Raw genomic sequence first — 13,893 nt, forward strand, 5'->3', positions numbered from 1 at the left:
TTTAGTTAAAGCGTCACTTTTAAGGCACGCTTGTACCACATGTAAGGTGACGCTATTGTAGCTTTATGTAAATGGCGGACATGTTGCGTAACTCCCGCCGATTTACGAAAGCACGCCCAGGAAGAACTCAGAGGAAGTGCCAGAAACAAAAGAGTTTTACCATGAAAATAAAACTACATGAGTTTTATAAACAGCTAAGGATTTTTATGACGTTAAGGATTATCCATATTGAGAAGTATTTAAATATATGAGTAGCAGCTAAATGGTTTGAAACAAAAAATATCGACGTGTTTTTGTATGTTAAGTGTTTTTACGGTTTCCTTTGAAGGCTTTGATGGTCAACATCCGGTAGGTATTGACTCACTGATTGGCTAACCAAGTTACATGTGGCAAAGAAGTCAAACGAGTCGGTTTTAAAACGCCAAAACAATCCACTTTTTACGCACTTTTAACGCAACTTCGAAACTTCGGACCAACTTCAAACGCCATTTAAGGTAAAATGTCTTTATTTTACTACAAAAAAGGCTTCCTGTTGTTTTATACGGAAGTGGATGTTCACTTTTCTAAACGGGTTTAATTTTCTTACGATGAGTACGTTTTCACTTTATGAGAAGTTTACTACTGTAACTTGAAACATTAAAGATAGATAATTTAAAATACGTTAAATTGCTATTTTCCGTTAGCGGATGCGCGTCCATCTCATCGATGATGTCATCGTGTTGGAATTACGGTGGGTCGAAGGACATTAAAACACGTTAACAAACCAGACATAGTGATAATAAGTCATTAATAGTTGCAATAATGTTCAACTGTAGGCGACCATTTTAATTTCGTCCACTTTAAACGGTTTGAATTGAGCCACGAGGGTGAAAACTTCGTCACCCATAATGCACTTCGCCAAAGTTCAACCCTCATGCCTTTTTTGGTAGCCGAACTTAAATCACAGGCGGGAGAGTAGAAGGATGCCAGTAAATGGTGGAAGGATTTAAACTTTAAACGCTCGTGTGTTGTGACTGTAATCGCTGTTTTTACTTGTAATTCTATTTGTATCAGGGGAGAGAAGAAAATTCTCTTTAATGAACGCCTTTGGACTTTAGCTTAAAAGTTGGAAACCCCGAAGAGGAGAAGCAACAGGTCGGGTTTTTTTCTCTTTCAAGTTTGTTTATCTTTAAAAGTCTCGGTTTAAACTCACCCGATGAGGGCTTTGTTGTGGAATTGTATGCGAAGCTAATTTTCCCATTGGTTTTTTCTTTATTTTTTATTTACACTTAACAAACCCGTAACTTCGAAGATTCATGGACCTTAATTCAGTAAATCTGTTACTGTTTACCGTTTGCGAGTGTTAATAGACGCTTAACTGTGACATGTGAATAAATCCACAACTATGCTGAAAAAGTATAATAGGATGTTTTTGGCGGGGCAGGTGCTACTGCTAGCCACCGTATTCGTTGCTAGCATTTACATCAGGCGGAAATCTGCGTTGAATATAATTATGTATTCATTTGAGGAAACGCAAAACACGTCGCGCAGTTCCAACCGTGTTGGAATGCTTCATGGTTTGTTTATTATATTAAAAGCGAGCTAACTTTGACTCAAAACCGTTGGATGTAATGAGTCGCCATTTTGAAAACGACTTCGGCTTTCTTCGGCTTTGCTCGGTATTCCGAAGTTTGCGCAATTTGAAGTGATACGTTTCTAAAACCCAAAAAGATGCCAAAACGGCAATTTGAACAAGTTAAAAAAAATTTACAACCATTAATCAACTATATATATTTAAAGAAATCTTTAATAATAGTGACTACCATGGATAATGTTGAATTTCTGCAAATTTATACTTTGTTTTTGTTTACTCCTGGCAGTGTTAAAAATGATCATGAAGACGCAAAAACGCAAGCTCCAGCCGGAACCTTCGAGCGAGGAGCCTCCGTGCGGCGGCGCTGCCGTGGCGTGGGAGAAACAGCGGGAGTTTGTCTTCAGCGTCTCCCTGCGCAAATACCGCCGGGACCAGGAGATGCCGGAGCCCAGCCTGCGGAGGTCCGTCCTTATTAGCAACACCCTGCGACAGGTAGAAGCGTGCCTGGCCTCGCCATCGGCGCCGCCGGAGGAGAACCGATTGCCCGCCCCCGCCAAGCAGCCACGCGTGGCGGAAGCCGAGGACTGGGCGTCGCTGTCGACCGAGCCCGATTTCGGTGTCGCGCCCGCCGTCTCGTCCATCCTCGGCGGGTTGGACACCGGGCCGGAGGCGGTGCCGAGGTCGGCGCTACGTTCCTTGGAGAACATCCGATCCCGCCCGGATCCCAACGCGCCACGGCCGAAGCAGCAGGTCCGAGGCGCGGCCGGCCAGGACCTGATGGAGTGGGAGGCGGGCGTGGAGGCGGCGCGCTCCAGCTACCTCAGGGACGTCACGGCCGAGGACATGTTCCAGGACATAGACACGTCCCAGCTTGAGGCGGAAGTGGCCGTCATGGGCCTGCGAGGCGAAGAGATGCCCTGCCGCGGCGCCAAGGGCCTGCCGTCCTTCTCGTCCTTCAGCTCGCCGACGACGTCCCTCAAGGACGGCTTGGATCTGGAGCACCTGGTGACCATGCTGGCCGAATCCTGATGTTTTCAACTGAAGATGCCACAATGGTCTTTCTACTCTGTCCTTGATTTCTTTTTTATTTTATTTTTCCTTCGCTAGCTAGGAAGACAACAGCATCAAATGCTGAAACAGCAATCAAGCACGTCGTAGTCATCCTTTGAATGGTCTTACCAGAAAGGATCGAGTGCTACAAATGGCGAATCCAGTTCTTTTACTCCAATTCTACCATGGACGGTAATAGAGCAGCCATACTTGTTCGAAGAAGAGCCATTTTTACAAGAATCATACCGCAATTTTAGTCTGTTCCCACTTAGAGCAGAAGGGAATACACAAAGGTTCCTGCTGTTGTAATGGCAAATCGCGGGTTTCTTCCCGAATTAATGTTGACCGCCGTCCGATTCCGTTTTGACTGGGACGTTCACTCACCCAGGATTGGATGGCAGGTGCCGTCCGTCAATGGTAAAAAAAAAAATTGCGCGGAACTGTCAAAACACTAGAATGTTTCGTGGGATCTTTTGTGAAGAAAAGTTGCGCCTCGTATTTATCAAAGCAGTTTGTATGAAGATACTTTTGCTCTTTGTTGTGGTTTTGTATACATGAAAGTTCAAGACTGTTTCCCAGTCTGGATAAACGCACTTTTTTTTAGTTTTTCTTAAATATTTCAAATACGTAAAACTGAGCAAAGTTACGTTTTTCTTCTGCCAGTGTTCCATCAAGCCTCCAATGTTTCTGTATTTTGTGCTCGTCTTTAAAATGGAGGGCAAAATGCCCACTTTATAACTTTTTCAAAGAGATTTGTAACTGAATTTTCACTGATATTTTTGTTAAACCGTTATCATCCAATCATTGTCTGGGCTTTTTTTTGTTCTTTGCCTTCTTTGACACTTTTATGAATTCAACATCTTTATTACCAAACAAACAATCAAAAGAACGAGTTAATGTACAGCATCTCAGTTAAAATATGTTCACTTCTGAATGATTTGGCCCTTGACCACCCTGGGAAAAACATTAACACATTAATGGCCACAGATGGACAATCTGGTTAGATCTAAAGACCAAAAACATACTTTGGCATCCTGAAATGGCAATACTTCCTTTTTTTCTTTCTTTAAAGTTCATCAGAAACCAACTGGTTTCCTTTTTCAGTTCTCACGTCACCGGTCCGCACCCACCGAGTTGTACGATAGGCGTTTTCGCCCGTCGCCGATCCCCGCGATGGGCCGGCGGTCGTCGGCCAGCTCGGGCACCTCGCAGCGCGGTAGCTGCAGGTACGCGGTGAGGCCGTGCAGGTCGGCCATTTTGTGAAAAGTGCGCAGGAGCAGGTACATCATCATCAGGCCCAGGAACAAGTAGGCTGCAAGAGACGTCAAGTATCGGTTAACCCTTTCACGGACACTGGAGACCTTTAACTATTCCACACTATTTTTGATGAAAGAAAATTTGATCTCACTCACCCATGATGGCGACCTGGTAGACCTGCTTGAACTCCTGCTTCGGCCCGGTGGCGGGCACCAGGTCCCCGAGTCCGATGGTGCACAGCGAGATGAAGCAGAAGTAGAAGCCGTCCAGGAAGGACCAACCGTCCTCCACGGCGCTGAAGATGGCCGCCGGCGCGGCGAACAGAAACAGCAGCACCAGCGCCAGCAGGGCCATGAAGTGCACGCCGGCCGCCGGGCGGGCGTTCAAGCCGCAACGCCCGAGTTGCCCCAAAGGTGCCGCCACCAGGGGGTGCATCAGCCTCTGCACGCAGGCCGTCAGGACAAGCATGGTGAAGGGGACGCCCACCAAAGCGTACGCGATGGAGAAGATCTTGCCCGCTGTGGAGAGCGGCGTGGTGTGACCGTAACCTAAATGGTACAGAGAATATTTACAAAAAAAAGGATCCAGACTCAAATGTTGGAAACATGATGGTAGTCAAAAGGAATTGGACATCTATAGCCGTCAATGGCGAATACTGTGTTGCACTGTTAAATGCTAGCTTCACTTGTTTATATCGTATTCGTTTGAAGAGTGGTGTCACCTTCAGGGAGCATCTGAAATCACAGTGTAGCGACGAAAGAGACCGTTTAGTTCAAGAATGTGTTGCCTTCAAGTGTCAAATCTTTGGAAGATGTAACAGACAAGTTCCGAGATAAATGAATCGCGTGGCTATCGTGTGAAAGTTGAGAGGCTGGCGTGGCCAAAAAAAAGCATTACCAGGCAACTAATTAGCGTTTTTTTGCTGTCCAGGTACACATTTTTTGACTGAATTCGCCCATTTAAATGTGTAAACGTGGAACAATGCACGTTTTGGGGGGCATTTTTTTCAATTACATGTACAACGGATATCCATATTTACAGCTGTATCATCCAACTTTAGTGACACAAAAGATCATTTGGATCGAAAATGTTATGTTGCCTTCAAGTATCAACTCTTTGTAGTCACCATTTTGTCGATTTAGTGACAAGCCTGGCGTCAACGACTTCATCAAATGTGAAGTTTAAGTTCTCAAGTAATCCCCAAAACGAGCACACACGCTCAATTGATACGCTAATTAAATCTCTCCCAAGCGTAATGAGCCTGAACGTCTCATTGGTTTTGGCTGTCCAGCGTTACCAGAGCCATTTTTATTTGCTTTAATCGTATTGTCTGTCTTCTTTGTGGTGGAACGAGAAAACATTAACGGGGAAAAAATAGAGTTTTCTTGTCGTAATGTTGAAGTCTGCCCAACAAACGTCGAAGCAGAAGAACCCCCAAGTAAGTTTGTTTGCGTCACTCACCCACGGTGGTGACCAGCGTGTTGGCGAAGAACATGGCCGAGGTCAAGTCCCAGTTGGACGGCTCGTCGGAAGCGTTCCCGGAGGCCGCCACGCCGTACCTGTTGGCGGCCAGCAACTGACCGACGAAATGGTCCAGGGCGGCTGCGGACACGCAGCTCTGGTTGAGGAAACGCCGCTTCAGGGCGTCCACGTCCCGGCGCAGCCGCTCCTCGACGGGCCGCTCCAAACTGGAGAAGACCAGGCCACCGAAGAGGAGGTAGACGACGTAGAAGAGGAGGAAGCCGCTGAGGAGCAGCCACGACCTCCCCAAGGGATGCATGACTGCTCTACCGCTGCTCTACCGCTCCACAATCCTCGACGGAACTTTGAGGGGGCCGGACCCGAGCCGCGACGGCCGCCCTTTCTGCTCTTTCCCTCCCACGGGCCGGGGGAGGGGAGGGGTTCGTCCCGGAGGTCCCCATCCTGGATCCTGGATCCTGGACGCGAGGTAACACACACACACGCTAGCTAGCTTGCACCTTTACGCTAACGTGTTTTATAACCTGACACTGTTAACACTAGCAGGAAAACAAACCCCCCCATTGTTCACTTTTAGTTTTAACTCAAGGGCCAATTGGATGCTTCATTAGCTACACATGATGCATCAGTTTATCTGAGATTTAATCAAGTAAACTCACAATAACTAGAACTTGGCATTTGGGTAGGGATAGGTGACCCTTGGGTCACGTTCCATTGATTTTATGGGGTTTTGTTTGCCCCCCTTCAAATGGGTTGGACGTCTAGCACCGTCAATGGCACTAAATGCCAGCCAGTCCTGCCAGTTTGAATGAATTCGACGTCTATAGCCGCCAGTTTAATACTTTGGAGTATTGCTACTATTTCACTGCTTTTGTTGACATGGTATTAATTTGTAAATGAATTTATAATGATGTCATCAAAATATTTAAAAAAAACGAGTAATAATAATATATTTCCATACCTGTCAACCTCTGCCGATAACTGCCCTTATAAATGATTATGATTCCCCTTACTAACCCCCAAAAAAACGTACGACCCGTACGGTGTTTGTAAGGTTTTTTGGGGGGTTTGGACAGGTATGTATTTCATTTCTAATATTTAAGTTCTTTTCTGACCAAATATTGTTGATGACAATGTCCTAATAATTAAATTTAATGCAATAATTTAATTTTACATGAGGTTTAGCGTGAATGAATGTAGAGAAAGAATTTGGCCTTCAAATTTCACTATGTTTTACCATTTCTTAAGTTGTTTTTTGTTATTCTGGCTGTGACATCACAACCAGAATTGATGATCGTTTTCTAGAGAGTACATGTTGACAGAAAAGTCACATAGCAACAAGAGAAGCAAAAAAAAAAAACCCTGTTAGCCTGCTAGCAAACTTTAGAAAAATGCAACTCATTCCGTTCCGAGTATATTCAGTTTTTTGTGTGGGCGGGGCCAAGGCCCCTGGGAAAGGAAGACTAATTAGTACCCATTTTCATTGTAAAGCCTTTTCGCTCACTTTTTCTTAATGGACTTTCATGCGGAAAATACGTTGTCGTCGTGCCTTTAAGTCAAATCGGAGTCACGTGCATTGAAAATTTTGTTTGTTGGTCGATCCAAGTCCACTTGGGAACTCGGTCGGGTTCAAGTCCAGCCAAGTTCACGTCATCTAGCGAAACGTGCCAAAGGTCCCTTCGTTTGAAAGTACAGAACATTTTGATGGGACGGAAATGAAACTTTAGTCTTTGTTTCCTCCCACGTGTTTCCTCCCCGCCGTAAACCTTGTAAATCTATTCGAAGTGCCTTCTTGTGACGGGCACACATGACAAAGTTTGACAATCTTGTTTTCCCCTCAAATCGTCCCGGGGATCACGAGGGTTTCTGGTCCTCGTGTCTCATCTCCTTTGTCCTCCTTTTAACCGGCCCCACGCGTTATCTTTACGCCACCTCGTTTCGTTTCCTGCGTGGCTTTCGAGCCCCCTTCGGCGTCGTCGACATCCGGCGGCCGGCCGGCCACGATGACTCGGCAGAAAAATGGCGCCCTGTGATTAGCAGAGAGGGGAGAAAAACGCTCGGCGGCCTTCGCGTCCACGCGCGAAAAAAGAAAAAAAAACAGCTGGGGAATGTCACGTTAAAGAGAAGACATTTGGTTTGAAAGCTCACGAGATCGGGACGACCATTTTATTGATTTTATCTGCTCCAGTCGTGCTTTTTCTGCGGCAATGAAAATGGCGACGCTACAAACACAACACGAAACGGCGTCTTTCTATCGGACAGCGTGATGACCATTTTCAAAGTTGCAGTCTCTACTAAAAGGAAGGAAAAGCCACATTTAAAAAAAAAGAAAAAAAAGAGCTCAACACTAAAAGGGGCCTCGTCGTACTGGTGAAAAAAAAATCTGCCATATTTGCAAATTAGTGTGAAATACAAGAAGAGAGTTCTGGAAAAGTGCTATCTGTGTCCGACAATCTCTTATATGAGCCAGAATAATATGTTATTCAATCAAATTCATGCCAGTGTTTACAAAAAAACAACAACACAAAACAGAGAAGGGGAGTGTTTCAATTTAGAAGCGACCTACAAAGACAACAATCTCATCTGTTTTGTAATAGAATTGAAAAAAAGTCAGACAGTAAAATGACTCATGAGCACAGTTAATAGTTTTGTTCCGTTTGAGAAGGAGAAAAATTATTGAGTATTACGTAAAAACGTGAAGTGATGCAAAAATGACAACAATTGACCAGATTCATTACAGGCTGATGGGAATCTTGTGATTTATTAAAAAATAAGAAAAATAAAAAATCAATCTAAAAATAGCAGCATGAAAAATAAATGTGGTGGTGTCCTACACATGACAGCAATTTTCCAATAATTAATTTCCCATGTGGGCAATAAATTATTGTGCTCTAGCATTTTAGAAATAATGCGCAAAAATCCATTGGTGAAAAGACAGGAAAAAAAACATTTCATTCTAAATTGAAAATGCTTTGTTATGTTGATGAATGATTGAAATGAATGAGATTAAATGTACATTAGAAATGAATTGCCAATTGAAGTCATTCATTTATGTTGAGTTAAATACATTGCTCTTCCATTTCAATCCATTCTGCTGTTAAAAGATGAAATAAAACCGGAAAGTGGGAACATTTTCTGACAAATTTCTCCTCCATTTTCTTTTTTAAATGGTCCATCGTTACAACATCAATTTTGCTATTAAATGTTTGCCAAGCTCATTTAAAAATGGACTTTCTGTCCCAGTAATTGTCGACTCCATTAAATGGAAAACAAAGTCCAAGTCCTTGGAAAAAATGTCATTCCGAGTCGTTTTTTTTTGTGGTCGCATGACAGTCAAGTCATTGAAAAGTTGCCAAGTACGAGCCTGGAAGGGATTTCATTTAGCATTGTGGCTAGCGTCAATTCGATTGGACGTCCATCGCCGTCCATGGCAGTGTAGCGTCACTGGCACACGCCTAAGGAACTAAGGAGGAGACTCGGGGACACGCCGCGTCCTCGCTTGTATCGACGGACGGACATTTTGCTGACGTCGCGGAAGACATCCAGCAGTCTGAAAAGAAAATAAATAAATATGGGATTTAATTAGCGTTACCAATTTTTTCTTTTATTTATCAGTTATGTTTTGAATGGAAATAATTTGAAATGTAAGATAAATTCAAATAAAATAAATTGGCTGCTCTAAAAACACAAAATACTATTGTTGAATGTTTTTAATATTTAATATAAAATAGGATTTTTTGTGGTTGAAAGAGCAAGTTGGAATTTTCCTGTTTAAAAAAAAAAACATGCTGCAGTTCACCACATGACCACAGAATGACGCTGTTTTCCCTAATGCGAACGTCTAAATATTCATTTGTTTACTGACCGTTGCTCCCGTCCGCCACTTTCCACGAGGAGCTGCGTCAATGTGGGAACCACGTCGTCCGAGGGACGGGTCGCCGACGTGGGCGGCGAGGGGAAGGCCGCGGTGAACGTACGTGCCTGCAAAAAAGAAAGTAACACACGCTTGTCACATGGAATTGTGGAAGTGTCATGGGAATGGTCCGTTGGTGTTCCTTACAAGTTCCCGATCGACCACGTTGCCATCGCCGCTTTCCTCCTCCGGCCACCATCGTCCCGCCCAATCGCGGGCCTCGTCCCGAGGAAAGGTCGCCCAGGCGTCCGGGCTTCCCGTCCAAGCGGGCTCCCAGTCGGGCCAGGTGTCGCCGCCCCCCGACGCTATTGAAAAAGACACACAAAATACGGTTGTATTCCACAAATAGGATTGGTTCGTTGCGTTGTTTACAGTTTTCAAAACGGTAGCGTGCCTGGCCCTTTAACACCAGGACGTTTAATCCCAGGCAATCATTCCAAAAATGTTATTAGGCGGCTCACCGGAGAGCGAGCGAGTAAACAACAACTGCTGCCGCAAACTTTTTTACGGGCCAAATTGAGGAATGACGAAAAATATCCCTGGGAAAATAATATTGACCTATGTACAGTAATCCCTCGAATATGGCGGTTAATGAAGACCAAACATGGCCGCGATCATCGAAAAATCGCCAAGTCATGAATTCGCAATAAGTGAAGACGCCATAATTGAAGGATTACTGTATGTGTTATCATTTTGTTATTAATGACGATTGAATGGTGGACATTATGTAGTCTAATATGTATTGAAATTGCTGATATTGTGGCCTACATGTTGTATGTTGGGTCTTTGTTGTTGTTGTTGTTTTTTTCATCAAATAACATTTGCCCTAAAAATGATCAAAAGTGTCTATTTTCACATTTTTAAAAAAGGATCTTTCATTTTTAGAATAATAATATTGCATAACCAAGTCCAAATTCAATATATTTTTGAGGAGGGTAAAAAATGACATTTTTTTAGAGGAAAAAAAAGTTGTTAAACATGCATTGAGAATATTAAAACATAATGTAGCAAAAATTTTGTAAGTTGTATTTTGCAGAAAAATGTCTATTCTTTCAAATTAAATGCTATTTAGAATCAAACCTATTTTAGAACTAATAATAAGCTACTACTGAGATTAATGGTGCATATTGATATTTTTAGGGTTCAAATTTTGGAAAACAATCTTGAATCTGTATAACTTGACATGACATTGTCGCAATATTGAAGTACATGTTGGGAATGCTCTAGTTCAGAAATTGAAGTTTTTGTAGCACTTTTGCTGCAACTCTGATTGGCTCCTGGACTTTATCTCCTAAAAGATCTCATTCGCATGAACTGACCTGCTGTCTCTGAAAGAAGAAGGTCCTCCGGACTGCCGTCTTCTCCGTCCGCTTGCACGAAGCCTCCAAAATCATCCTCTTCTTGCTCTTTGTCGTCCCGACGCACTTTTTCTTCTTCTTCTACCCCGACGCGTTGCTGACCGGTCGCCATGGTGCCCGACGGGGGTGAGCAGGGGGTGGGAATGCGCAGGCGGGCGCCCGCTCCAGTTCCCATACTTTGACGTAGGAGCTCCTCTGGCATCCCATCCGCTTCTGGGTTCACTTGGAAGCTTTTTCCAGAAGAAAATTCCAGGGTTGGCTTTTTCTCTGACTCCAGGTCGGCCTCTCCATTCCCGAGAAGGACTCCCGCCTGCTCGGTGCCGCCCCCCGCAGGACGACGGTCCTCGTCGCGCCAGCCGGCGGGGGTGATGTCATCAAAAGGCGTCCGGACAACGGCCATTCTCTCTTTTGGGCTCTGCAAGTCTTCACATTCAGTGTCTGGGACTTCCTGACAAGTTGGCCTTTTGTCTTGACTGGTTCCCTCTCGACTCCCCTCAATTGAGGCCTTGTGAAAACCTCCACGACTTCCAACCGGGGCACCGGTTTTCTTACAGAATCCCAGGTCAGGACTGGCTTGGTTTTGCTTTTTCTCACTGACTTGCTCTGGAATTCTCAAGAAATGGGGACATTTTTTCTGAGTAGACCCAGGGCTGCCCTCTAGTGGTTGGCGTTTCTGGGAGGATTGGCCTTTTGGACTTTGGAGGCAGTCCGGCGACACTTTGTCCGAGTCCTCCCCTGTCTCTGGGACTTCCTCGTAAGAAAGTCCTTTGTCTGGACTGGATCCCTCATTTGAAGACTTCTGAAAACCGTTTTTCTGACAGAATCCCTGGTCGGGACCACCAAGAAGCTGGACATTTTCGGACCGGTTCTCCGTCACCGGTTTCTCGGGACCGCTAATCCTCCGATCGGCGGTACGGCCGTACTCACCAGGACAATTTCCGTCGCACGTATCTGGACCCGATCCCAGGCCGTCCTCTGGTCTTTGGCTTTTCTGACAGGATTCCCCTTGAGGACTGGCCAGGTAGTCCAGTCCCACCTGGTCTGGTTCCTTCCGTTTGACAGCGTCATCCTCATCGGGGATTGTTTCCTTGCCGGGACTGTCCACGTCGGATGGATTCTGTAGACCCTTAAGTCCTGGGTGCTTCCTTGAGGACCCCCCTTTGGGAACAGTGCCCGCTTTTTCCTGTTCCCGGGCAACGTCCTCATCCGATTGTCTTTTGTCCCGGACCCCCGGGTGGCCGGACTTCCTCCACCTCCGGCCCGAGCGCAAACGACCTCGACTCGCCGCCGTTTGCGTTTGCAGAGCGGACGGGTCCCGCCGCCCCGGGCCCGGCTTCCCCCTGGGCCACCCGCCCGGCCCACCCGTCCCACCGGACGTGGAGTACAAACATGTTCCTTTGTCGTTGCGCAAGAAGAGACAGCGGGTCTGAGTCTTGCCGGCGCCTTCCGACGTCTGCAGCGTGGCCACCGTCACCAGGGCGCCCACCCCGGCGCCTACCCCGGCGCCGGGGAGGCCGTAGCCCGAACCCCAGTCCCCCCCGCCGAAGCGCACATCCGCCGGTCTGGGACAGGAAGTCCTCCGAGCGGCGGGCGGCGTGGCGGGCGCCCGGCCGTCGGCCTTCTGCCGGTTCTTGGAGCACAGCACCCAGGCCCTCAGGCCCCGGATGAGCGGCAGGTCCCCCAGGCCCAGCTCCAGCCTGCCGGGGAGGGGCCGCGGAGGGCGCTTGAGGGGGGCCTCGTGGGGGGACGCCTTCAGGCACGGGTGGTTGTTGTTGTTGTTGTGCTGCAACATGGTGCTCCACGTTAGCCTCATGGAGAGTGGGCGGAGCTCCTTTCCGATAAATCGAGAAGATCTGCTTCAAAATGTCGGCACAGAGGAAAAAATGCCTCCAAACGTTTCAGCCGACGGGGCTCGGGAAAATAACGACAAGTTTGTCTGGAGAGTCTCTGGAAAAAACCTGGGAAGTCAAAAATAGACAGTATGTCAACATTTAGTGGGCTACGTCACCCAAAATATGATCCACGAAAGACAGATTTCAATTATAGTTATAAAAATAAATTTGTGTGTGTGTTGATTTTCATTTTTTTTCTTCAAAAATGTAATAGTATTTAACTCAATGTCCGCGATATATGTCCATTTCCACATCAAGTCTCTTCCACTCAGGACTTCTATTGTCTCATTCAATTTTTCTCATTTTCTGAACCACTTTATCCTCACTAGGGTCGCGGGGGGTGCTGGAGCCTAAGCTGACTCTGGGCCTGAGGCAGGGGGCACCCTGAATCGGTGGCCAGCCAATCACAGGGCACGAGGAGACGGACACCCATTCATGCTCACGATCGTAGCTAGGTGCAATTTAGAGTGTCTAATCAGCCTAATCTGGATTTTTTGGGGATGTGGGAGGGATCTGGAGTACCCGTAGAAAACCCACGCCGGCCCGGGGCGAACACGCAAACTCCACACAGCTGGATTTGAACCCAGGAATCCCACGGCGGCGAGGCCGACGCGCTAACCACTCATCCGCCGGGCCGCCTTCCCGAATTTCGGCGTCAACGTAATAATTGTTGACGCAATTGTGGCTCATCTCTCAGCGACACGGCCCTTTTGAGCACGAAGAGTGACGCAATAGCCGTCACGCCGGCTCGTACCTGCGTGCGTGCGTGCGTGCATGCGTGGCTCACGTCATTGGGAGAGCAAAAACGACCTTGCATAAAAAGCCTTCTCACCTTCTTTGAGGAGCGCTCCGTCCCGATCTGGCCGTCATTGGGCGTGCATCCTCAGCTTAGGTGCTCGCCGCGGGCCCCGAACCGCCACGCTTCCTTAAAATAGACACGTTGGCCGCACACAAAGGCGTCCTCGCCATGGTCGGCCTTTTCCACGCCCCCCCTTCCCCCTCGGTCGTTAGCGTCCAAACGGCACTGCGGCCATCCGCGAAACGCCCCGCACGCTAGCAGCCTCGTCCTCGCCAGCCCGAGCCGAGCTTGCCTCTGTCTCTGCCTCCCCCCCCCACGCATCCGCCAGCCCGCCTCCCCCGTGCGGCTCTAGGACGGCCCCCTTCGCCGCCACTGGCGGAGCCCGCCGTTCCGTCACTCATAAGAGGAGGGGGAACGAAAACGCACGACTCAACGTCAGGTCGTGCGTATCAGGATGGCAATTAGATCATGGTTTCACAAGCATTTTTCAGATGCGGCATTATTTTTTTTTCGCATTGGAAACATTTCAAGGCAAAGCAGCAGCTGAAAATCTTTCAAATTATGTCATCGAC

At 46.9% G+C, this 13,893-nt stretch overlaps 3 protein-coding genes across 6 annotated transcripts; 1 reads left to right on the forward strand and 2 right to left on the reverse strand.

Annotated features, from left to right (window-relative positions):
• Window positions 1–241: 241 nt before the first annotated feature.
• sertad3 (SERTA domain containing 3) lies at window positions 242–3,424 on the forward strand. 4 transcript variants are annotated; one of them, XM_077611085.1, is made up of 3 exons: window positions 242–494; window positions 1,054–1,134; window positions 1,860–3,424. In XM_077611085.1, the coding sequence occupies exon 3, from the start codon at window positions 1,868–1,870 to the stop codon at window positions 2,600–2,602; it is 735 nt and encodes a 244-aa protein (XP_077467211.1). In that variant the 5' UTR covers window positions 242–494; window positions 1,054–1,134; window positions 1,860–1,867; the 3' UTR covers window positions 2,603–3,424. The 4 variants fall into 4 exon arrangements, with proteins under 4 accessions (XP_077467211.1, XP_077467210.1, XP_077467212.1 ...); XM_077611086.1 differs by lacking the exon at window positions 242–494 and adding an exon at window positions 712–730; XM_077611084.1 differs by lacking the exon at window positions 1,054–1,134 and having other exon boundaries at window positions 244–494.
• Window positions 3,425–3,470: 46 nt separating this feature from the next.
• Window positions 3,471–5,730, reverse strand: kcnk6 (potassium channel, subfamily K, member 6). The gene is made up of 3 exons (XM_077611568.1): window positions 5,342–5,730; window positions 4,036–4,428; window positions 3,471–3,935 (listed from the first exon to the last, which is right to left on the reverse strand). Exons 1-3 carry the CDS (start codon window positions 5,658–5,660, stop codon window positions 3,736–3,738), a joined length of 912 nt encoding a protein of 303 aa, XP_077467694.1. The 5' UTR covers window positions 5,661–5,730; the 3' UTR covers window positions 3,471–3,735.
• A 2,371-nt stretch (window positions 5,731–8,101) lies between these two features.
• Window positions 8,102–13,624, reverse strand: LOC144083935 (uncharacterized). The gene is made up of 4 exons (XM_077612141.1): window positions 13,355–13,624; window positions 10,592–12,588; window positions 9,225–9,577; window positions 8,102–8,909 (listed from the first exon to the last, which is right to left on the reverse strand). The coding sequence occupies exons 2-3, from the start codon at window positions 12,441–12,443 to the stop codon at window positions 9,390–9,392; spliced, it is 2,040 nt and encodes a 679-aa protein (XP_077468267.1). The 5' UTR covers window positions 12,444–12,588; window positions 13,355–13,624; the 3' UTR covers window positions 8,102–8,909; window positions 9,225–9,389.
• Between the last annotated feature and the right edge of the window lie 269 nt (window positions 13,625–13,893).

This window comes from Stigmatopora argus, chromosome 10 (assembly GCF_051989625.1).
Source record: "Stigmatopora argus isolate UIUO_Sarg chromosome 10, RoL_Sarg_1.0, whole genome shotgun sequence".
NCBI lineage: Eukaryota > Metazoa > Chordata > Actinopteri > Syngnathiformes > Syngnathidae > Stigmatopora > Stigmatopora argus.